The sequence below is a fragment of the Leptodactylus fuscus genome, chromosome 6 (assembly GCF_031893055.1).
Source record: "Leptodactylus fuscus isolate aLepFus1 chromosome 6, aLepFus1.hap2, whole genome shotgun sequence".
Taxonomy (NCBI): domain Eukaryota; kingdom Metazoa; phylum Chordata; class Amphibia; order Anura; family Leptodactylidae; genus Leptodactylus; species Leptodactylus fuscus.
Genome location: NC_134270.1, coordinates 66372844 through 66399848, shown reverse-complemented (window position 1 = coordinate 66399848; position 27005 = coordinate 66372844). Strand labels below are relative to the sequence as shown.

The 27005-nt window shown below is 41.9% G+C and overlaps 1 protein-coding gene across 3 annotated transcripts in view; it reads right to left on the bottom strand.

Moving 5' to 3' along the window:
- NTM (neurotrimin) overlaps positions 1-27005 on the bottom strand; it is a 593292-nt gene that overhangs the window by 152153 nt on the left and 414134 nt on the right. For all 3 annotated transcript variants that reach the window (XM_075280153.1, XM_075280154.1, XM_075280155.1), the window contains exon 2: positions 18116-18200. In XM_075280153.1, coding sequence (XP_075136254.1) covers positions 18116-18200 — 85 coding nt within the window. The remainder of the gene's footprint in view (positions 1-18115; positions 18201-27005) is intronic.

Below are 27005 nucleotides of genomic sequence, written 5' to 3'. Positions count from 1 at the left end.
ACTCCCTTTAAAGTGGTTGTGTTTCTTTAATGGTAGAAACATTTGTGCCACCAATTTTGCCCAGGGTATTACTTTTCTTAAAGCTGTTCCTGCCTGCATTACCCTCTATACCTACATGGAGTATTCTGCTGATGGAGTCACTACGTAACTGCATTACATAATTTATCTTGTACGTATCCTGATTTACATCCTGTATTATAATCCAGAGCTGCACTCTCCACTATTCTGCTGGTGCATAGATTATATAATTTATCCTGTAGTCATCCTGAGTCATATCCAGCATTATACTTCAGAACTGGACTCACTTTTCTGTCCTATTTTACAAAAGAGCTGCATTCACCTTTTTGCATATACAGAGCTGAACTCTCAAAGCATTTTCTACTTGTTCATTAGCTGCGCAGGCCATCCTCTGGCAACTTGTTCTCCGCTGTCTTAACGCCATTACTTCTGCTACGATGTTGCCGTTGCTGACTGTTTTGGCAGTAGTGATCCTGCTATAACTTAGTGGCAGTATGGATAGTATTGTTGATGGCCTCTGCTTCCTGTGATCTCATCATCAGAAGATTTACATCATTATTTGCATTGATTGCAGTTTGGGTTCTTGCGTTTCGTGACAATATTTACTAGTGGAGCCATTAAAATGTCACTGGATTCATTAGTACAGCATGAATGTGTCAGTGCTCGCTCTGCACAGCGACTGTGGCAGCAACACAACATCAACCAGGGGCTTTACAGAGAGCAAAATACTGACAAGAACGCCAGCACAACATCTGCTACTCTTACAGAGAAAAAGGCAGGAAAAAGAAAAAACCTCCCCTTTAATTTATGACTCAGTTTCATATCCAACACTCTGACCACTTCAAGCTGGCCCATGGTCTGCCCTGCAACTTGAGTGTTTTAGCCCTATATTTCAGCCTGCCCGTCCCCTGTATCCTGGGTTCAAAATTCAATTCTGACATCCCCCTTCCCCCCAGTCTCTGTGTTCTAACCATTTTGACTCCAGAATGTGGCCTAGTGGCTCATGTTTTTGTGCCCCAGTGTTCACACCCTATAACTCATGTTTTCTGAGAAATTCATTTGGCTATTTTTTAGGCCTGAATTTTCTGACTCCCCAACTCCTGTATCCCGGGCCCATCTTCTGTTGTCCATAGCCCCTACAGTTTGATCCTGGGGTTTGTGTGTTCTGGTGCCTATAGTCTTGCCCTTAGGAGCCGACAGGCTGGGAAGCAGCTGCTTGGAATGAATGAAGGAAGCACTGCTCGCCGTTCCCCTGCGCTTCAGTATCTTTTCGTGTCCTTTTTGCGTGCTGGGAAGCAACAGAGCCGTGAAAAGCAAAGTACTGTATCTTCCCTTATCTCAGCAATTACTACACCTCCGCCAGGGAAAACTGCAATTACACAGCAATGCTCCTGGTTAACCTCTTCCTGGCTGTGTCTATTATTGAATTATGCCACATACTGCCTTTTCCAGCTACTTGGGCACTGGTAAAGACGCACCTCAGAGTTATTTCTGGTGCCCTCCACACCTGCAGATTATGTAGTCTGGTTATCAATGTATTTTGGCTCTTATAGGGTTAGCTGCAGATGTTATCACCAGCTACTGGGCTGCATTCTCATGAATAATGTTCATCGAACCCACATTACTGCCCACTCTGCTGAGGGAGTGGGCACAAAGCCCACCTCACTAGTACTGAGGAGGTTAACACTTACCCCATCATACCCAGAGGCTCAGACTAAAAGGGGCTCAAAGGCTCATTGTGCAGAAGAGCGCACCAACTAATTGGCATTTAATAAGACGTCTCTCTGGGGTCTCCCATCCATTAGGAAGCAGCCGTCGTGTCAGCGGATCTGGGAGGGATGCATTGTCTCTCGCTGCCGTTGCTGAGGGCTGTGTGGAGATTAATTAAGCAAAGTGAAAAACTTCTGACACAATTAAGATATTTGTTGAGCACCGACGCCAGGTTCATTGCTTTCCACCACGCTTATCTCTTACTAAACCCCAATAATTGTTCATTAACTGATGATCTGATACAAGTTAACAGCCAATAACCGGCTCATCAAAGTGTAATTACAATCCTGCACATCCAGAAGGCTCAGTGCTCAGCCTGCACATGGGAGAATCTAGATCTTTAATACAGTGTAAGGGTATGTTCACATGCAGGCAGATATTGATGTGGAATCCCCCTAAACAAAAAACCTCCCAACTCTCCCATTCATTTGAATGGGAGTCTGTAGCAGATTTTTATATCATTTTTCAAGTGGATTCTGCCATGCAAAGACCACTGAAATGAATGGGAGGTGGACAAATATGTAGAGCAGGACTAGGTCAGAACAGATAACCAGGCTGTGGACACTCTGGCCCAGATTTACAAAAAGTTAGACAGCAAAAGCTTTTACAGGCAGGCAGTCTGAAAATGCACAAGATTTATCACAGTGACTAATGCTGGATGATATATCTGGCGTGTCTTTAGGCTGTCTGGTCTAAGTTTATGCCACCTTTAGTTTGTTTACTTTGAATATGAATTTTTTAACAATATTTTGGCACATTTAAGCCATGCCCCCTATTTCAAAGAATCCACAACTACATTTCTAGTATGTAATTTTTTTTTTAGCCCAAACTAGACATATCTAGATATATCAAAGATGCGCCATGTTTACACCAGAGTCTTGTCCCATCCACAAAAGTAAATGTGGACCTTTGTGTGCTGAGCGAGCTCCATCAGGAGATACATCAGGGAGATATCATGTAAGGAGGAGAACAGCTCTGTACATACTAGACGGACCTGATGGACTGCGCAGTACAGTGGAAGTACAGTAAAGCCACATGCCCTGTAACAAAAAATGTGCCACGTACAGTGGCCTGATCTTGTGTGTACATATTGACAAGGGCAGTACAATTTCCGAATCCAGTGCTGCAGTCTATGGGAAGGATGGGAAATTTGCCCACCGTCTTCGTGTTGCTGTAACCTAACCCCTGACATGCTGATCCTGTTTGGAGGGAAATCATGCGTTGGTAGTATAATCACATTACAGATAAATGACAACTAATGGACAGCGGCAGCTCCAAGGATCATCTGATACCGTCTATGCGGTGCTGACACTTGCAAGGCCTCAAAGTCTCCCATTACATTTCATTCTAAATTTATCTCCGGTAATTTCTGATAGCAGTAACAAAAGATGTACACGTAAAATATACCGCCATCAAGACACACGACTCCATCCCAGGAGACACAAACATTCCCTCACACAACAGAGGGTCCTTTAAGAAGCGAGCAGAGAATAGCAGAATGATTGCTTGTGTGGCCTATACTGACATAACCTTCTCAACGGCAGCAGATCAGGGAGCTGATGCATCTCAGACAGCACTGCCATTTAATGCTGAGACATTTATCTTGCTGAGTCCTGATCCTACATCTTTAATACTAGTACCACCTCCTCCACTTCTTGACTGTGATCCCCATCCTTCCAATTCCTGAGAGCTATTTATATACATACACCTTATTATTTTGCTTTAGTCAACGCACTCCCAGAACTGAAAGGGGTGGAAATTTTGCCTTCAGCCCTTCACTCATGCATATTCCTGCAGATATCTAGATATGTGTTTATACCAAACAAACTTAAATCAGAAAAAAACACAATGGGGGTTATTTAGCATCTGTTCCTTTTTAGGCCATATTTTTTTATGGTGCCTTTTTATGATGTAGGTATACCTCCTTGATAAATGTTGTACACGTATTAGTTAGTTTAGATGCACCTTTGCAAGGTATACTTACTTTGACATTTTTTTGTTTAAAAGCCGCAATTGTCTTTTTTAACTCTCTTTTACGGAGATGGAGTCATTACTGTCTATAGTATTGTAAGATTACTACTTTAGAACAAATCATTGAACACTATTGCTCTCTGTAATCAACCATTTGAGGCTGAGAAGATGGCTGAAGAGCAGGAGCATCTACAGCCCTGTTGGGATCCTTCATTCAGTGGTTTAAAGGGTTCTTCTAAGATCCGAAAAAAGGATATTGAGATTACTAAGGTCAGTGTTGGCTGCAGCGGACATGTGTGTATGGTACATCACTGCTGCGACATAATCAATGAGACTGGAGAACTAAGAAGATGGCGCTAGAGTGGTTGGGAATCTATGAAATTACTGTATCCATTACCTTCCTTTACCAATTTGTTTTACCTCTGTCTTTACTATAATTCTGGCATTTTATCGATCTCATGAATAGGAAAGTGTTTGCCCCCTACTGTGTCTTTAAAGGGGTTTTCCAGCCAAATAAAACTGATGTCCTATGCTCAAAGGGTTTTTCCCACAAATATAACCATATTGTATTTGTAAACAATTAATAGTTAATGCTTTTTTTTAAAAAAAAAAATATATATATATATATATATATATATATATATATATATATATATATATATATATATATTTTTTTTAATCATTTGCAGTTCTGAAGATTTTCTCTAAACATCTAAGGGCGTTCACACTTGCGCCCATGTCTGCCTGCCGCGTCTCCGTCCTATTCCCCAGATACACTGGATAGGGGACGGCTTTCCAGCAGTCAGTTTTAAAACCCATTCAAATGAATGGGTTTTAAAAGAAAACTGCTGGAGTCCATATGCAGCCTTTCCCCCCGAAAGGCTGGACAAAGAGTCCGACACGCAGGACTTCTGTGTCCGGCCAAAAAACACGGTTTCTACGCGAAGAGGCTGCATACAGACACCAGCGGTCTCGTGTAAGAAGAGGAGGAGAATCGCCAACGAAGCAGAAGAAAGGCAGCGCTGGAATGGATGACAATGCTGTGCTCAGAGCACAAGGGGAACGCCCCCTGTGCTCTTTGAGCACAATGAAGAAAAATTCAAAAACAGTGATGCGGACCTTCAAGATAAAAGGTTATTCCTATGTGCTTTTAGTTTAACACATGTTTTTTAATGATAGAATCCCTTTAATTGTCTACAAATCTAAACTTGGTTATATTGATATGATCATGAGATCTGATCAGATCGGATCAGCTGTTGGAAGGTGCCTCAGCCCATGTGCAGGTGCTACAGATGTTTCACTACTCATCATGCAGATTTGCTATTGCAGTTTGTAGCAACTGTGATAGTTATTACAGTTTCCCCATTCAGTTCAATGTCAAAATTAACACTTTACACAAAAAAATGGATTGTGACAATGGTGTGCAAAAGTAAGCACTGGGGTATCTAAACAGCCGATGCTGCCAAGAGTCAGACCCTCCCCAGTCTAATACTAGAATTTTTATTTGACTGGAAATAGCTGGGATACAAGACTAAAGATTTTTTGTGGTCTTCCAAAGGAGAGTCACATGGGGATGAATAGCTGACAAACGCAGATTTCTGTTAATTGCTACAATTAGATACTCTGCACTTTACCAGGAACAATATGTAATGAAGTCACATGATCCATCACATGGGACACGGCATTAAATTATCATCATCGTCTCAATGCGTCTAAAGTGTTTAGCGACTCTGGGAGCAGCAAATGTGATCAAGTGGAGAGAGAAAGCGGCATTAATTATTAACCCTTTACCTTCCTTCATACAGCACAACACGCCAGTATACGCAAACAAAAGAAACTGTAACATGTGGCTATACCACTAACCACTAAATACAGGACAAGAGAAGTGGTTTGGAACAGTATCAACCTGTGTACAGGACATAAGAACTGGACCATGTCTATATATGCAGAGTTATACAAAATACACAGGATAAGGGAAGTGATACTGTACTGTACATTATATATATATATACATATGTATAATATATAATACAATATATATATATATATATATATATATATACACAGTACATACACACACACACTGATACTGAGAATTACACATACCACACAGGATACGAGAATAGGTACTGTACATTGTACATATATAAATAAGAACGACAGATTCTGAGAACTACACACAATACACAGAATAAGTGGTACTGTACATTGTATATATATAAATGAGAAGAAAAGATACTGAGAATTGAATCCAGCATGCGTGGCAAGAGAATGGTACTGCATAGTGGCCATATATCCAGAGTAAGAACAGATGCTGAGATTTACCACCTCCCCAAAAGACACAGTACTGTGCAGAGTGCTTACACATAAAACTCTAAAATCCCCCAGCTAGGAAGGGTTTTATTTTATTAAGCAAATGGAAGATACGGTACTTACATCCCAGACATGACCTAATATGCAGCAGGCCATTGTGTTAATTCCTCCTGTACTAAAAGCTGGTAATATTTGCTGCTGCGGTCAATTCTGCTTTGGTTTCTAGGATAGTCTTTCCCCAATTGATGAGCGGACAACAGTTCAGAAAGAGATAAGTCATTTTGCTGTCCTCGCAGTAAAGAGCTCTTGATTGTCTGCGCTTTCATTGGGGAGGCGAGAACTGCGTTGCCTGTAACCTCTCAAGTGAACACATTACAACATCTGAGTAATCTACAGGAAAAGCCCTTCACTGAAACTGCTGGCCTTCATTCACGGCTAAACTACCAAGCTCATCACACCATGTGGGGTCTTCTACAGACAAATCACTGCCATCAGGGATCACAAATCAGTAAGGTAAGATGGAGTCACACCTGCAATCTAAGCTCTGCCAGGTTCTTCAGGTGCTAATTCTGTCACCAGAAATGCCAAAAAAATAACTCAGCATGCTGCGCTATTCTGTCCCATAACACAACAGACACCATGGTGCAAACTTGGACAAATTAAAGTCAAGCACACATGGTATCCACCATGTGATGGATCCAACACTGCCCTCAGCCAACACAGCTGAAAGTAGATGAAATGCTGCAGATACACAAGCAACAAAATTATCAATGACTTGTCTGGATATGATAAGCCGCACCACCCCTTACTGGACAAGCACTTGAGCTGTGTTGGTCAGCACAAATACAGATAAAACACTCTTTTGCTGGAACATTACAAAACAAAGGGACAAACTAAAGAAATGCATAGAAACCTTATAAACTGCCCTACAGAACACTATTTTTATGATTTGGAAGCTGGCAGCCTTCCTTCACCCTAAATAAACACCCTCATGTTCTTGGGATTAATCAGTTTATGTAAAAGGGCTAGCATGGTCTTCTATACATCACTGTGCAATGAGAAATTCTGCACATTTCTAAGGCTGGGTTTATACAAAGTGTTTTTATTAATAAAACAAGTGATTTTTTTGCTGTCAGTGAATGAAAGTGTTGACATTTATATCTAGAGGTTGAAAATTGGTTTAAAACCTAATAGTTCTCACAGCAGCTTTGTTATAATATATTAATCTAGACTATCCACATCAACAGCTCAAATTTCTCGTGTCCAAATAGTTTGTTAGGCCCCATTCACATCTGCGTTCGGGTTTCTGTTCGTTCAGAAACCTATATGCATTATAAAGCGGTTACCTGGGAAAATCCGCGGACCCCATAGACTATAATGGGGTCAGTGTGGTCTCCACTAGGTTTCTGCACGAAACAGGTTTTGTGCGGAAACCATATGGACCCCATTATAGTCTATGGGTTCCACACATTTTCCCAGGTAACCGCTTTTTAATGTGTATAGGCTTCCGTTCAGGGGGGGTTCCCAAGCGTAATCCAGAATGCAGATGTGAATGCAGCCTTACAATGTATCAGTGCTGGTGGTTTACCTCACAGATGACTGCTAAAACTGGAAGCCACAGTAACAAATAGCGGCTGAATTATTAGGTCTGCAGAAAGAAATAGTAATCGTCTGTGTAAAGATTAATCTGATGGCTCCATCAGATCTCAGGGAGAATATAACAGAAAAGGCTCAAAGCATAGTTGTAATGTATGAAAAAAGTGACAAGAATCTGCAAAAATTTGCATTTTATAAGACTTTTACTCTGTAATAATGACATTTTACTGAAGGCTTAGTTTATATAAGATGTGGCTCAGTCACCAACTAAACACAATGCAAACTGTTGACTGAATATAGTCAGGCGTTAAGCACACAACTGTGTTTTTCATGGTTATCACACTGAACTATCCATCTGTATGGCCTTATACACACTCCTATATTTTATTATAGGCCTGTGTATGCAGCAGTCCGCCCAATGGAAACCTCAGGACAGGTCCTATATCTGTCCTGAGTTTTGTGCTTGTGTATTCTGGTATGGCTTTGATAAGGACTTGCTATGAAATCCGCAGAAAATACATGGGAAATTTGCCATTACAATGAATGTGTAACATGTAGATTTTCAGGTCTGAAAACAAATCAAGGAATAAAAATTTCGCTTCTAATGCACATAAAGATTATTTTCAATGCCAACAAACTTTGCAAAAATGAAAAGTACAAATAGTCTGAGCAAATATAAGAAACATTATGAGAGAAAAATGCATTTTTCTCCATTTCCTTTTTCTCCTTCCCCCTCCTCCTAAATCGAGATTTACTCCAAAGGCAGACTGCAGCTCACTGAAATGTCAAATTACACGTCATAATAGAAGTCTATGGAGAGGAGAGGAGCCAAGTGAGAAAGAGACACACATGCCCAGACAGAATACTACAATATCACCCCAAATACTTAATTCACATTAAGACTATTCAGTACTTTTCTATTATGTCCTACATGGTGCTGCTTCTTCTCGCTTGGATGTTATCTTCAGGTGAGGTCTATGGAAGACATCATAGTAGCTAATCCCCACCCTCCAGCTCAGGAATAACAGAGGTAGAAAGGGTAATCCTGCTAAAAAAAATGCAGAATACCAGCCATATAATAGGTAATAATGGCCTTACTGCTCATTTGCACACATACAGTCGCTCATCCTGAAAGGTTATCTGAAACGTTTCAACACTGGACATTCATCCCTCTCTCTGGTGACCGAAACAGGGTAAGGAGGAGGAGAATTATCTAATAATCATGCGCCCATTCTTTCTTCTCCATAGGCTTACAGCAGGTTTCACTGCCTGTGATGATGTGAACAGCAATAATATGGTACATGCCAGTCCACCCCGCCTGTGCTGGCCCTATGATCAGTGTCCGCACATTTCTGGAAAGAGTGCGAGCCAAACTAAAAAAAACATGTTTAAGGCATCCAAATAGGGGCTGCGAGCAGGGAATTTTTGGCTGTGGGAGAACAATGTAACATTTCGGACTTGGTTGCCAAGATTTAATGGGATGTAAAATGGGCAAAAGAATTTAATGAAATGGTTCTGGGAACTCACCACCCCCACCAAACACAGGGCAGATCTCCGGATGTTCCTCAGTTCCCTGAGCCAGGAGAGGGGGGTGGGAGCCTGTTGACTGGAGCTTGGCTGTGCTTACCAGAACAGGGTGACTATTCCTCAGGTCCAAGCAGATTATATGTTTTCAGAATTACTCATATGACCTTTATAAAGACTAAACTTCTCCCAGCACCTGAATCCTATGCCAATGACACACCCTACAGGACCAGCAGCTGAAATACGGGGATGTATGGAGATGTTCTGCACTGAAGAGCAAACATTTGGTCACTTTCTTAACTCAGCGGGCCAAAGCAATGTATTTGACTCCATACAACATCCTAAATTGTGATCTCATTCTGGTGTGGGGAGAGGCACCTGCATCATTACAGGATGCAGACATCTGCTACGAAGGCAAGAGATCGAGTAAAGGCATAAAAAAAAAGACACCAATATGTCAGAAGTGATTGCTTGCCCCCAACCATCTGCTGACCCACCACTGGTATCATTGTGCAAGGCACAGAGGAGCAGGCGGTGTCTAGCACGCTACAGACAGCTCCTGCCATAGGTCATCCAGCTCATACACTGCAAGCAGAACCTGTAACAGGTCATCCACCTCTGACAGTCGACACCTTCCAGGGGACAAGATGTAGGATCTGCAGCCTGCACTCAGCACCTTATAGAAGGGCAATGTCAAAAAGCGTGAAGAGACAGCGCACGCTCTGCTGGACAGCACATGCAGGTCTGGAGCGCTCTCCATGGTCCTGGGCAGAGTCCTTACCATTACTCACATAGCTGCATTATTAACCCCACATATGCTCACAGCCACTATACTCCTTCTCTCTCTTCTCCAGTCACCTTGTTGTAATTGTGTTTTTCTCTCTTCTCCCGTCTCCTCACATGATATACAATCAATCTCTCACCCAGAAAGTGATTGTGCACTGAGGAATGACCATAGAAATCTGCACTTCTCACACGCACTTACTACAGATCATTGCTTACTGCAGGCAAAAACTGATTTCCCCAAACTATATTTGTCTTATTCTGTCTGTTCCATATAGTACATTCACAGGTTATAAAGGGAAGGGAGAAGAAGTAGCAAACCCTGCAGGGGGAGAGCACAGGAGCGGCTTCCATGTCTGTGCCAGTCCTCCATGACCAGCTGATTCATTTTAATAGTTCACATTGTAGCTAAGCAGTCAGACATGATGCAAATTCACAGAGTGACAGCGATCTCACCACATCAATCTCTGACATTAGGCTTTACGCTGACATCTTTTATATTATACACCATAACAATGGGAAGCCACAACCAGAAAGGATCCAAGTTTGCTGATGTATCCATATCCTTCCTGCTGTGTGACAGCCTGCCCATGTCTATGGACATATCCGCCAGGCATGAATCCTCAACTCCAGCATCAGCCAGAACTTCACGTGTCCATCAGCTATTAATGGCTTCTATGGACATCCTGTGACCGCAGCACAGAAAGTTATCCTCCTCCTACTGATGGAAAATAAATACCTTGTAATGATGGCTGTGTTATAGAGATAATGCAGTGGATAAGGCTCAAATAACACAATGTACTTACTCCTTAAATATAGTAGATGTTACTTGTAGGCCTTTGTAACCCCACAAATATCACATAGTTAGCGTCAATATAATGGGGGAAACTGGACTACATGAGAATAGTTGTGGTGTATCTTTGTTGCACAGCTATTTTTTGTGCCTAAGAAACACCACTTTCCTCTTTCTGTGCCCCACTCACCACCTTTTACAGAAGTGGGCAAAGTGAGGCAGAAATGCCACAGCCTGTTAAATTTACTATAACTCAAGACAGAGACCGGTTTTGAGCAATATGGAACATCATGCCAATTCCTGACTGGCACAGAGTTCAATTTTGGTGTGTTGGCGTGTACGTCACTTCCCAGAATGCCAGTCTTAGTGAATTTCCCTGACTGTATTAGGTGTGACCTAGAGTCCTACGCAATATCACAGATAAGACATGGTGGTAAAATTCAGTCTACATACTTTATGTTACCTATTGAGGACATGTGTGAATCTTAACATTTTATCCATGTACATGCAGTGTAGACTGCACACAGAAAATTAGACTGTGCACAGGAAATAAACCAATGGTCCAGGAAAATTATAAAATCATAACCCCCTGCCACATCCTCCCCCCCCCCCTTCAATCCACCCAGTGCTGCAGAGCAAACTAGCTGCTAATGAAGGGTCATGTGGAAGAAATCAGCAAGATATTGGGTCGGTATATGTGTCCTGTCCATGAACTGTCAACACATGATTGACATATCCCATCTGTCTCCATTTTACCTGTCGTTGCTCTCGTTGCACCAGATCTGATTTGTCAGAATGTTATATAACCTTGTCAGCCAGAAGCGTCTGATAATCGCTGAATGCAGTTATTCTCACTAAAATCTAATATCTGATAATGTGACTGGGAACATTGAATGTAATGTACAGCAGCCAGACCAGTAATGTGCATTTTGGTGACCATGTTTATTCAATGTCAAGAAAAGGTTGTAACCAGCACAACTCAAGAAAATACTCTGAAATCATCTACATGATCACTGAGGGTGGGTGCATGTTACCCCAACCCTAACAAACGCACAAAATCGTCCAGGTGCAGAGGATGACAATGGCCATTGTGGGTGCACAGGGTCACATTCTATAACTATGTGCTGTAATGGAATAGAATATAACAGAACTGATAGGCTGAAAGAGACATGGATGGGGACAGCGATGAGCTTTGGCACCACATACAGAATCATCTTAGTGCCATCTGCCCATACAGGAAGAAAAGGATGAAACCCGTCTGCCATTGTTTCTTTCTAGAACCCAACATGACTGCTGGTCGACTGTTACATGCCTGCAACTTATCCAACTCTCTGAACAAAATCACATAAAATATCTAACTGCATAACATAGACCTAGGAGCTGGAAGCATATGAAGAGAAAATGGGGGGCACCAGCAACCTTAGACACTAAGGTATAATAGGTTAACCATTGACAATAGTCATAAGGGGATAACCTCCAGTAACTGCAGACAAAAGGTGGGAGGAAAGATAAATGGGTCACCAAAGGGAATGACTTGGTTACAAGTGACTATATTCTATTTAAAGAGGACCTTTCACCACTTGGGGCACATGCGGTTTTATATACCACTATAAAGTCTCCCTCCCCTCCTGATAGTGCTCGTCCATAGACCAGTACTGGGGGGAGGGGGCGTTTCTCCCTGCTCTCGCAGTATAGGAAAGGAGTTCCTAACTAACTGTCAGAAATGCCCCTTCTGGCGGTGAAGAGCTGCGGTACCAGCACTGACAGCTCTTCACCCTGGGCACAGAACATGAAAGCCGATAGTGTGCTGAATTCAGCGCACTGTCGGCTTTCCAGCGGTATATAGAACCGCATGTGCCCCAAGTGGTGAAAGGTCCTCTTTAAAGAGGGTCTTTCACCACCTACAACAAGTCCAGCTCTTTATATCATTTAATAGCTGCTGCTCCACTGATTCCAGCACAGTTGGAATTTTTTTTCTCTAGCCCCCATCATTCCTGATCATTGCTGTTAGTGTTGGTGCCCAATATAATACTTAGGATCTCTAATGTCAGGAGCGCGGTGTCAGGCAGGAGCAGACAAAAGGTGTGATTCTGAGCTCTAACACTGGCTGCTTCTGACTGAAGCTCTGAATTGCGCCCCCTGCCTGGCACTGCCCTTCTCACATTACAGAGCTGAAACAGCACATCGGACGCCAAAACTAACTGTACTTGTTGCTCAGGAATGTTGGCGGGTACAGAAAAAAATTCCAACTGTGCTGAGTGGAGCAGCGACTAATAACAGATAATAAGAACATGAATTGATGGAGGTAGCGAAAGGTCCTGTTTATAGGGAACTTGTCAGGGCGATTTGGAACACTAAACCACCAACATGTCCTTATGGACAGTCTCAAATTGCCCTTGTGTAAAGTCATTTGCACCCGCACTAAGGCAAGGTTCACGTCTGCATTGGAGTCTCCACTGCAGATTCCATCTAAAATAGTCTATGGAGTGCACGGGTAAACACTTTTTTAGGAGATGGGCTCTCTATCTCATGGGTCCCTATGCAGACCCAAACAACGGAGAGCCAAATTCTGGTGTGAACCTAGCATAAAAATAAAAAAGTTTTATACCAGCGCAATTCCTCAGTGAAGGCAGGGGAATATGTCAGTGTGTAAGTCTCCAGCTTCACTGAAGAACTGCACAAGCATTGAAAGCACCAGAGATGAGTCCGATGAGACTCAATGGACTGGTTTGTGGATAAGTCTTAATGTTATGGGGAGTTGTTTGTTTGTTTTTTAATGTGGGCACAAATGGCTTTACAACAGGATGATTTGAGACACTGATACCTTCTGGGGTGGTTTAGAGTCCCAAACTGATCTGACAGGTTACCTTTACGGAGAATTATAATAAATCCATAGGGGAATGGAAGTCATCACTTGTTTTTTGATCACAGTTCACGAGACCACACACTGGGGCAAAATCAAAATTCATAATTACACCCGACAACTGGCATAGAGGCACAGGTTATTGGCGAAAGGCCCTTTCTTGTGCCAAGCGTGCACCTCAATCCACAATCCATGCCTCACCAGCCACATGCGAATTCAGGCGGGGCAGCACCGTGGTCTGACAGATTACTGTAAATAACATCAGTTTTCTGGTGCGAGTTAGGCCTGGTTCCCATCTACATTCGTGTTTCCGTTGGGGAAGTTCGCTTGGGGACCCCCAAACGGAAACCTATACACATTGAAAAGCAGTTACCTGGGAAACCAGCAGACACCATAGACTATAATGGAGTACGTGTGGTTTCTGCTCCAAACATGCAGAGTGCAAAGTCATGCAAGCAGCACTTTTCTCTCCACATGATTCATGCCAAAACCACACAGAAACCATTATAGTCTATGGGGTCCGTGTTTCTCCTTAGGTAACCGTTTTTTAATGTGTATAGATTTCCGTTCGGGCAATGGAAATCTGCAACAGGTCCTAACTGACGTAGATTTCCATTGTGGCGCAGGGATGGCAGACAGATTTATGAAGAGGCCATGGCTTCTTCATAAATCTCTTGGTCCCTGTGCCAGTTGCAACATTTATTAAGACCAACGTACAATGTATCTGCTGCCTGGCCTCTGTTGTCCTTCACATGCTGCTGATTTCCGGTACATCTGTATCTATGTGGACAGACTGGGAAATAAAATACATAGAAGGTGTGCATACAGGTAAAAAACTAAAAAAGAAAAAAAAAACTTTTAACCCATTTCTATCAGATATGGACTTGAACCAGCTTAAGACCCCGACACTCTCTTTACCAACAACAGTCTCTTCCTTAGTACATAGGCATAGTATATTCCTTAACAGTATCTGTCAGAACCATGCATGCATCACATACTCAGAAAAGGAAAAAAAACAATCTAAATAAGAAATTCACATCCCATCAAAGACAAGTAGAAAAGGACCAGTGTTTCCAGCAACTTCATCTGGGTGGTTATACAGGGTATGACACCCCCACGCTGCTCTAATCACGTCCTGTAGCTTGTAGCTCTCTGTGTAGGTGAATTATTGCTGTCTGCATCACCACATGCTGGTGTCTACTTCAGGGTTAATCGTCATCACGCGGTTGCCATTGCGGCTCCGGTATATAAAGCTCTGGCAGTATGGGAAGCGTATAATTGATGTTTACAGCATTACAGATGTCTGATTGCAGAGAATGAGAAGCAGGATGTTGGGCACAGGTAGCAGTGAACTTCAGGGGAGGCTGCACTGTAGGAAGCATACACAGGCTGTAAATACCCACATCATAGCAGTGTCCCCACTTTCATATGAAAATAGGATGGGGGCTGTATAATAGCTCGCATTGTGAAGAACCATCATTCCCAATGCCTTCCATATATCACCCTTGACACTGGGAATCCTGCTGCCATCCAGCCCGGACGCACTGCTTATACAAGTGCAGGGGTAATTAATGAGGGTAATAGGATCAGCCTGGCTTCTAACCACAGCTGCAGAGGAAACGGCAACCATTGCCAGGCTAGAGACTATGCTGCAAGGAGGGCGGCACACAACGCAGAGCTTAAGAAGACTCTCTATATATGTGCTCCTTATAGAGAAGGGACAACTACATATACTATCCTGCATGCAGCTAGTGACACAGTCCTCTAACCAAACAACTGCCAACTACTCCAAGTAAGGAGCAACCCTTGACCGCAACATCCCCTAAAATCCATAGGAGAAACTTACATCTAGCACACAGCCAGATTTCTAAAAAATAAATTATATCTGAAACACTGTACTTATATAATATAATATTTGGCAGTGGTAACTTTGACCAATAAACTGTCAACCTGTGACTCTTTCACTAATGTAATAAAAGTAGTTACCTTGCAACCTATGGGATGTTGCAACTGCGACTTCTAGTTGCAAAAAAAATTAACACTGCTAGAGTTCTTGGCAACTAGAAGTCATGGTTCCAACATCAACTAAGTTGCAACGTGACTCCATTCACTTACAGTAGTTAAAAAGTCGCAGGGCAAAATAGTAATTTTTGGTCAAAGGTCAGGAGTATGGCTCTAGTCTTAAAGGGAGTCTTTTCACCATAACCCAGCCCTGCAGATCGGTTAGGGTTACCTGAATCAGATAGCATTACCCCCTTGTAAATCAGTGCCTCTGTTGTTGAGATATTGCTGTTTTGTCAACATGTAAATGAGCTCTTTGGAGCAATGGGGGTGTGGCCACTTACCTCCTTGGAGCAATGATAACATGGTTGCTGCTCCAATTAGCTCATTTGCATATTGACAAAACCAGCTATATCTCAGCAACGTAGACGCTGATTCACAAGGCGAAACGCATGACTCAAATATCATATGTACAAATGTCTGAAAGGGAAAAGAACAGAAAACCATATGATTTGCTGGGTTTTGATGTTACACTCCCTTTAAACCAGAGGTAGACCTAGTGCGATTCCAGCAATGAAGGCTTTCAGACAAACCACTTATTGAGTTTCCATGATGGAAATTGAGCAGTGGAGGGGTTCCATACCCATATATATTATCTGCAGTATATACACACACACACACACACATATATCACTACAGACCCTAACCCTACTAAACAGCTTCACCTCCAGCGATATATCATAAATATAAGAACTACATACAGACTATTCTTACCCTACTCCCTCTATACAACCAGACCTCCTTAAGTATATAATACACGTATACTCTATATTTATATAATACCACCACATACTTTGACCCTTCTATGTAGCCTGACTTCCAGAGTAAATAAGTGTATCACCCCAGAGCCTGCATCCTATATACAACCAGCGGCAGAGCTATATAATACACATACAACACACTATAATAAAACTACACTGTACTTTTAGAATTCCTTCATGCTCTGGCACCTCTATATAGCCAGGTATACAATACTCATATAAACGTACATACTGTATTTATTTTGTACTGTAATAAGCCTTAGTATCTCTTCTGTAGAACCAGAGCCCAAAGGCATAAGACGAACTTATTCACTGTACTTACTTCACTATAGATGCAGGCTGATCTCCTGAGGTATATACTACACATAAAAAAAACCTTCTTGTACACTGTACTTCTAAAATATACCACACACCCAACCCCCTATACAGCCGCACCAACAGAGGTGCTCTTATACACTATACATTTATAATATCACTTCTTATGCTGACCTCACTATACAGTCTGACCTCCCCAAGCATATAACACACAGTACTTCTATATCACCACAGGCCCAGCTATAGAGCTAAACCTCCAGATGCATATAAAATATTTACATTTATACACTGTACTTATAAGACATTACCACTGACCGAGCCTACTGTATACAGTCAGACCCCCATGGATATAATAAACACACTATACCCTGTACTTATACTTTATTACCTCAAACCCTGACTCCTCCATACAGCAGACCTGATATACAGTATGGAGAGGGGAGTGGTGAACAGTGCCCATATATTACATACATTTATATACCGTATTTGTATCACCACAGACCCTCATGGGTATATAATATACATAAGGCATGCACCTATACACTTTACATATAGAAATATCACAGACCTTTGTCCTTCTGTATGGTCAGTATCCTAAACATATGTAGTAAACATATAATACACCCTTATCCACTACACTTATATAATAATACCACAGACGCCTTGCAACCAGATTTCCCACACTTATATACTGAACTTATAATACCACCACAGACTCTGCCCCCTCAAAATAGTCCACCTGAGGTATATGATACACCTATAACATATACCACACTTACATAACATCATCACCAACCTTGATTCTACAGATATAGTATATATACTGTAACATTCCCATAGATGTACACAGAACCTGCTTATTCTGTGCAGTCTGATCTCCAGTAACATACGCTGCACTTATAGAACATCACACATCCTGACACATAGATTACACTATCAGACTTGTATAAAATAGTTATAGCATACACTTACACAAAGTACTCATAGAACATTAATATACAGCTTCTTGTATATAGTAAGCCCTCCAGAGGTATATACAGTAATATACTTCTAGCATACATCATACACTGTATTTATATGTCACTACCGACCTGATTCCTCAGGTATATAAAACATATATAGCGTACACTTGAACCTTAGAGGAATGCAAAACTCATACACACTGTACATATAAAACGTATACACAATACATTTATATAGGCTACATATAGAGTGACCATAGTCCCTGCCCCAGTCTATACAATCAGACCTCCTCCGATATATAATACATAGAGAACATGTAATATACACTGATTGTAGTAATGCAGCGACCCCCTACATATCCCGTCATGGTGACACCTCTCTTACCTGAGGATGGCGCTGTCCCCCTGCCGCACCGTCACGTTGTCCATGGCTTTGGGGAAGCCTGCGTCCCCGCTCCGCACCGGCACTCCTACGGGCACAAGAAAGAGCAGCCTGAGACACAGGGCGAGCAGCCACCTCCAGGGGGCGACGACCCCCATCATCCTGCCCCCTCCCCCGCCCGCCGACAACCACAAACAGCGCAGCTGACACTGACAACAGCAGCACCAGTGGCCCCGGGACTGTCACTGCTACATGTCTCCGGAGCCCGCTCACTGACTGCCGGTGACTGCGTGTGACTGAGGGGCTCTGCCTGCTCTACTCCCGCCGCCTCACTCACTCACTCCCTCCCCGCCGCCGCCTGACTGACCCTCCTCCGTCTCCTCCTCTCAGTGCTCCCCTCCTCCTCCTCACCTGTAGCTGCTGAGGGCCCGGGGCCCCGGCTCCTGCCCATCCGGAGCCAGCCTGCGAGTGTCCTGTCTACTGTGTGCCGGCATGGTTATGGCACTTGTAATAAGGCAGATCCAGTGTCACCTAGCTCCATAGTCCTATACACTATATAACCTTGTGTCTGCAGTCACACTGCCATATCCTGATTTATATCTACAGTGATACATAGTTAGGGCTTATTCACATGGCCGCATTTCATCTACTTATTCCATATGTATATTTTCGGGATGCATACGTATCATTTTCATGCCTTCTTTCAGACATAATTTTGTTACGGACCATGAGGCAACAGAAGATAAAATATAAGTGGGGGCTTTTTTATGATGCGGATGCATTACATCTATGAAAGTTTATAGGTCCTTGAAAAAAACCACCTGATATCTGAGTGTCATCTGTTTTTCCTGGACCCATGGAAATTGAAAAGTACAGTAAAAAAGTTTTTCACAGATAAGGAGCAATAGCGTATTAACCACGGACAGCACACCATCTGCAAAATAGCCACACAGACACCACCTATCTGTATGCGGAAGTGTGAATACAGCGTTTTATATGTAGTGTATATACAGTAAAATGGTATACTATGGTCTAGTCATGTGATTGCAGAATATTATGGTCAGGGGCTGTGGTGACGGTTTGGGTCATATAGTATAAGGATACTAGGGTTTAGTTACATGGTTTACAAGATACGTGGGTCTGGTCACACAGCATAGCAGGGTAATTGTATGGATGTTACAGTCGTGGTATAAAGGGTTCAGTCATATGTTATGTGGGATGCAAGAGTTCATTCACAGGGTATATAAGATTTGAGGGTCTGATCATGCGATATACTGGTTATGAGGCTCTTTAGTATACAGGATATGAGGGTCTATTCGCATAGTATTTATCATGTATGGGTCTGCTCACACAGGATTCAGTATATGATGGTTCAGACATACAGGTAGAAAGTTGGACACTAGTATTCCTTGTAACATTGTGCACTGGGGAGACTCTGCCCTGAATCCACAGGACTCATCATTTCCAGGAAAATGTTATTTTGGGCTGTATTCATTTTGTATGATGTATAGAACAACGACCAGTGGCGTAACTAAAGTCTTGTGGGTCCCGGTGCAATCTTTTAACTGGAGCCCGCTACCTCATCCTTACAACAAATTCTTGATAGTAATGGTTCCGGGTGCTAAGGAGTTTAATCAACCTTAGTGTGGTTAGGGTAATCTATGGGTCTCCTTGGTTTATGGGACGGATGGAAACTGCAATCTCAATACTGATGTCAGTGCTTATGGGCCCCTTAAGGGTAAGTTCACATGTAGTTTTTTTTTGGATCGGAACCATTTCTCTTCTTTTTTCCGGGAGCTGGAAGAAACGGCTCCCGGAAAAAGCTCCTGAGCGTCTCCCACTGATTTCAATGGGAGCCGTCTTTTTGGTCAGGGTTTTGAGGAGACTACGGCCTCAAAACCCTGACCAAAAAACTCAGTGTGAACTCACCCTAAGGCTCCTGGGCCCTGGTGCGAGTGCACCCTCTGCACCCCCTCAATTTACACCCCTGACAATTACAGCATCATCTCTGCTGCCGCACACAAGGAAGGGGATATGTCCTCATCTTAAAGAGGAGCTTCATCTCAACTAAGTGTCTCTGTATGTCAACACTGAAGGAACAGCAGCTTGATATACTGTAGTTATACATAGGGTCACAGTTGTAAAGAAGACAATGAGTTGGCACAGGTGTACCGAGGACAGTGAGTGGGCATAGGTGTACAGAGAGTAGTCTTGGTCACTAGTATACAAAGGGCAGCGATTGGGCAAAAGTTAAATGAATGACAGTGAGTAAGCAGAGGTAAACAAAGGGCAGCAATAGGCGTATGTACAGCACAGCCCCTATGTGATGGTGACAGCGAGAGTCTCCAGAATTCAATGCAGGTGAGTGGATTAAAGGAAGGCAATAGTTATCTCATCAGATGTTCTAGGGTCACAATCTAGCTGTTTTCTCCTTTGCCGCCATGATACCACACTTAACTGGCCCCCAGGCAACTCACACTTTGCCGTCTCACATTGAATGTCCTTTGTGTGAAGTGCTGGAAGAGATTAACTCTTGTGAACCGTACTCAAGCAGTAGGAGTCTTCCGGAGACACCTTATGTTGTTAAGGGGTCTGTACTGGCCCCCTTTCTTTCCCAGCTCTGACTCCTACAATAATTACAACAGTGTCACTTTAAGGCGATGAGAACCGTCCCTTTGCCAAACTGACAGGCTGGGAAATAAATGAGTGGAGAGAGCTGTGGAGCTTATTTATGGCACATAAATAGCGGCGGATTATTGAAAGCTTATTAATGGGGGATAAACAGAGTAGCAGTTCACGGGTACACAGGCCTGCCGCGCTTATCCTGCCATTAATACTCCTTGTTAATGTTCTGTAATGTCTCCGCCATGCCATAACCGTCTTATTACAGCCTAATGAAATGTCGCTTCTCTGCTTTAACCCTCGCTGTCCCAGTACTGGCCATATTATACAAACAAAGAAGGGAAAAATATTTGGGGTAAAGAAAAAAGAATCCACCCTACCGAACAACTAAGCACTTCTTGCTGGATTCAGATGGTATAATAGGGGCTATAACCCAGAGACTAAAAATTATGATAATGGAGTCAAAGGAGACACCCATGTGGCTGCTGTCTGCCTTATGACACATCTGTGCTGTAGAGGTACCAGGTCACATCTGAATAGCATGAGGGTGCGTTGGAAAATCTTCTTTGGAGGGGACTTATTGTACTGGCTTCCTGAAGCATTTTTTTTTTAAGAAAATTTCCATCACAGGCCTTTCCTTCCACTTGATAGCCCATCATGTTCGGGACACATATACTTTACTGACTTCCCTGCAGTTTGGCCTCCTACACTCTCATAAGACACCATTTTTAGTTTAGATTTCACCCTGCTTTCTGTATGCTGCTAATTGTTATGAGCAGGTGGAGCCAGAACTATCTCAGCCTGCTGGGGAGGACAGTATTTGTCTTTCCCCCAATATTCTCCATGATATGCTGTGAGATGGTAAGTATGAAGCCTGGGAGCTTCATAAACCAACCAAACCTGCGACCACCTGACAGTTATTGTGTCGACTCTGGAGCGTCTGTGTTATACCATCCATGAGCTAGGAGATTGAGTACTTTCTGTATAGAAGGTCCATAGTGTAGTCTGTTGTATGCCACTTTTGAAGAGCTGTATGAAACTGCCCATGTAATAGGCGGTAGTGTACCCCCTGTGAAGAGATACAGGGTATACATTACAGTTTATGTAATAACGTTCTATCTATCTATCTATCTATCTATCTATCTATCTATCTATCATATCTCACTTTACACAATTCACCCTTTCACTAAAGCAGAGGTCAGGCTATTACTGAACAAAAACTCCAGAATGGAGAATCTGATTTTTAGTGAGTGGAGAAAGATTAAGAAAAGATGTGAAGCGACACCAGGCTCCATTGGCTTATTGCATTTAAGTATATATGTATATATTGGTTTGTTTGTTTTCTATTTTTTGCATTTTTCATAGTTAACGACTTTGCAGCCAGATGTTTGTTCTAAGTCTATGTGAACTTATGAATATTTCAGCACACAATGGGACAGATTTAGTTCTATCTAATATTTAGGCATAAATAGTTTAAGCTTAGAACAGACAGTGTAAAATGTGCCAGATTTTCACAGTGAACGAAGCACCGTCTAAAATAAATAATAATTGAATTCTGCTGCATTTATCATAGTAAATCTCCCCAAAAATGTTCTGGCATTTTTTGCCCTAGTTAAAGCATTTTCTATTATGTTTTTCTTCACATGGCGAGCCACAGCCAAAAAGTGCAGAAAAGCTTCAAACCTGCTTCAATTATGGCTATACGGAAAACGCCAGCGTTTCCGTAGGTATAAGTCACATGATGCGATGTCAACGCAATGGTTTTTGAAATTACAGCATGTTAGGCCCGGTTCACATCTGTGTTCGGGTTTCCATTCAGGGAGTCCACTTTGGGAAACCTATATGCATAAAAAAGCGGTTACCTGCGGAAACCAGCGGACCCCATAGACTATAATGGGGTCCATGTGGTTTCTGCACGCAACAGGTGGAGAGAAAAGTGCTGCTTGCAGAACTTTTCTCTCCACATGTTACGTGCGGAATCCGAGGGTAAAAGGTGGTCTAATAATTACAACATTAAAAAAAATCCCCTTATAATTAATTAATTTAAAAAAAGAATTAAAAAATTTAATCTCCCCCCTTTCCATAGAACACATATAAAAGTAAAAAATATAAAGTCAAACAGATACATAACAGGTGTTCAAAAATGCCCGTTCTACAAAATTACAGTATAAAAATATTACAGTGAATGCCATAGTGGAAAATAAAAAAACAAGAGAGCCGAACCAATGTTTTTTTCACTGTTTTGCCTCTCTTAAAAATTTGAATAACAAAACAATCAAAGCAATAGACATTCCCGAAAATATTATAGCAAGTGCATCGGGCCCCCTCAAAAAAAGACACCTTATGCATCCCCAAACACAGAAATCTTTTCCAAAGTTTCCAAAGTTTTGGGATTTTTAAGGGGCTGAAATGTAACGGACGTTCCCTTCTCTTAGTCTCAATAGTTTGCCTATTTTGCTGATAGTTTGCTGATTCATGCCGCTTGGTTCTGCTACATCTGTGCAATGGCTTCCAGCAACGCTCTACTTATAAAAGAGAAAGCAACCAAACAATGGTAGAAGATGGCAATTGTTAGGTGTGTTGCTGTTCATTCTACTGGCTCTGAATGAACGTGACATGTGGAGGGCAGGGGAGGCGGAACAAGGGTTAATGAAGAACAAGCTGCCTCTTCTCAGAGCTTAGTATCTAATATAGAATTGAGTCAGCGGTACAGATACTGAGCAGCGGCTGACAAGTGATGAGTCTAATTCACTTTATAACGTTTCCTCTTGTCACAATTAATAGATAATCACTTGGCGGGAGATGTTAGCAGACCAGGATCCGCTCATCGCTTGTAAATGCCACAGACACATGGCCACCATATTCTCCACACTGTTCGCTCTAGTGTCACTCTCTGGTGTCACACACTGTGCAGAGTCTATTCTGCCTTTGTGTCACCTGTGCAGCGCTCATTGAGTCCATAAATGGTAATGCCTTTGTTTTGATTCTCTTAGGGTATGTTCACACAGCAGGGTATGTTCTTTTAGGCTATGTTCACAAGCAAGCGTTTTTTAAAACGTAGCTTTTTCGCTGCAGATTTTTTTATGTAATGTGTATATGGGATTAGTCACAATCCTATTCACTATGCAGCACGGCGGGGCTTCAGCCTTAAACCACAACATGTATTTTTTGTTATGTGAACATAGCCTTCCCAGATCATGTGCAATACACCTCATCAAAACAATAGTATGTGAATCATGATGATAGAAATAAATACCGATGATACATTACCTTTCTAGTGCAGTACTCTAAAAAACATTAAAAGCTGCTAAAAACAATGGTTTTACTTTTTGTAGCATTTGAGTGGTTTTATGTTATTTCACTAAAGTGTTTACCATCAGAGGAGGAAACAACTAATGAGAATCAAAAAACAGTAGGGGGAGCCACTGACTATAGTCCAAAAGGATGAAGCCGTTAGTTATACTATTATATAATGAAAGGAAGGAGCCACTATTTATATGAGAAGGGAAGCCACAGTATAAGTCACAGAGGCAATGGTCACTAAGAATCTAAGAGACACTAAAAAAGAGATTAGTTGCTAATTAGAATAGACAGTAAGGTGTCACTGATAATGATAAAGAGGAGGAGGAGCTTCTATTTATAATAGATACTAAGGAGCCGCTGATTATAATAAAGAAAATGAGAAGTCTCTAATTATAACAGAGGAAGGAGCAACTATTTATAAGAGAACATAAGAGAACAGTCACTCATAATAAGAGAAGTTGGAGACACCGTTCATGACAAAAAAAAAAAAGGCCGGCCACTAAATATAAAGTAGAAGGAGGAGGCCAGAATTATAAAAGTAATAATAAATCAAGAGGAAAGAGCCATGAATTGTATTAACTTAAGAAGAATTCAGTATAGCAATAGGAGAGGAAGGGGAACCACTAAATATATCGAGAGGGAGCTGTTACTTACTAAAACTTCAAAAAGAGAAGTCACTAATTATAGCAGAGAAAATGAGGAAACATTGATTACAATAACAGAGAGAGGTTACTAATTATGAAAAGTGGAAGCTTCTAATCCTAAGTTAGGGGGAGCCACTAATTACAAGAGGAAGAAGCCATTACACAGTAATAGGGAGGGCTAATTATAATTGAGCGTAGGGAGTGTCTACTAGGTAGTATTAAATATGCTCCAGTTTGTAGGGTAAACATGGTTCTGGTGTGGGGGCTCCTGTAACCTGGCTCCCAAATATCCTCAGTATATTGATTGTGCAGCAGCCCAGATGTCACACTGGATAAAGTCAGTGGTATTAGGGAAAACTGCCAGAGCGCAGAACACAAAACAGAATTTCAGATCTAGGTTTCAGAGCTTTCAGTGTCTTTATCACTGATTTAATCGAAGCCCAGTCTCAAAACCTCTCATCCTCCCTGATATCTTCTAATGGTCCTGGATTCGCTCCAGAACTCTCCCAGGAGTGCAGAGTCTACACCAAATTAACATGTATTAGGACTAATTTATGTCGCTTTTTGTGGAGTATCCAAGACTGTAAGTGTATAGAGCAGTTCAGGGTTATCACATTGTTACAGTAATCTCACAGAGCGCATTCAGCAAACCATATTCCTCTCATATTCCCCATCAGTCCCATGCTTTCCTCAGCCCTTCATCTTCCCAATACAAAGTTCAACCCTGAAGCCTCTCTATGGCCCCTGACACTTGGATCAATAGGTTTCCTTCTGTTGATGATGTTTCTTCTAAGCACAATCCATGCATAACAGTTTATGGTCCATTCATTGCCCTGATGAACTCCAAATACTAAATATTCTTGTAATATGTGGGAAATGGGAGGGTCGTGTCTGAAACAGAAAATCAAAGACAGCAGCAGACTAGAGTGAGGCCTTAGCCTCATGGCGCGGAAACGCAACTTCTTTTGTTGCAGATCTTGTTGCGGATTTTTGAGCCAAAGCCAAGAATGGCTACATAAGGAATGGGATAAATATAGGAAGCTCTTGGATTTCTCCCTTCTCCTGAATCCATTCCTGGCTTTGGCTCAAAAAACCGCAACAAAATCTACAACAAAAAAAGCTGTGTTTCCGCAATGTGGGGCCCCAGCCTAAGTGCCCATATGGGTAAGGCAGCGCCTGACTTATGTCCGGATACTGGAGTACCCAGTAATTTCACAGTTTACATTTGGCTTCTTTGGTAAAAAATTAGCAAAATAGAAAAAAAAAAAAAAAAATATTCCTATTATATTTAAATTTTTTCCTAAAAGTCTGTGCAATAAAGTTCAGCCATATGGGGTAAGAGAAACAGGCGTGGTTTATACTTGAAAGCCAAACTATCACCCATGAGTCTGGCTGGTGATATGTGTGTGAAGATTAAGAAATTCTTGACTTGCCTATTTTTTTAGGTGATTTGACTGTAAAAACAGTCACATGTGTCTTCCATTGAAGTCTAAAAAAATGGTAAAAAATGTGTGAATAAAAATCCAACAGGTTTGGATTTTCTGTGACTGTTGCATTGCAACCGCAATGTGACAACATGGCGGTACACTGAAATTTTTGCCACGCGACTTCTACATAACATTTCAGATGTTACCCTTCCCTAGGTCATAGTAGGGAATATACAACTATACAGTCATCTGGTGACTGCACATAAATCCCTTTCTATCTGGTGGATTTGATGAAATGACCAACAGAATCACAACATTTAGAAAAATTGTCTAATCCCCTCCTGACACCCACAATTGGCACAATTCAGAGTCCCCATGGTCTGGACTGTTTACTCACAAGTTCTTCATGAGGAACTACAGCTTAATGACAATCTGGATAATTCCTCAATAAAGTGGCCACAGACATAGAACATTTATCTTCAGGCCTTCTACAGATGCAAGTAAGGTTGGTGAAATCTGATGTCTGTGGTTGTACATAGAACATTAACATTAGATGCTACTACAATATTTGCTAATTTGCTGATGTCAAACTAATGAAAAGGGATCCTAGTGCTTGGAGGCCACAACCAATGTCCACATATTTCATGATGTGTGATAATCCAGCACTTGTCCCCTCAATGCCAGATTTCATAGATTTTTATTGCATAGAGAAGTTGACAGAATCTCTACTTGGAATTCTGGAAGAATCCACCAGAAGGACCGTGATCTGGGATCATTTATCCTGTATCTGGAGACACCTGAAATGTATCAGAGTCACACAGAAAATATTAGTTGTTTTTCTGCTCCTGGAATGATGAATACAGTTGTTTTCCGCATGTCGAACAGAACGTATGAGCT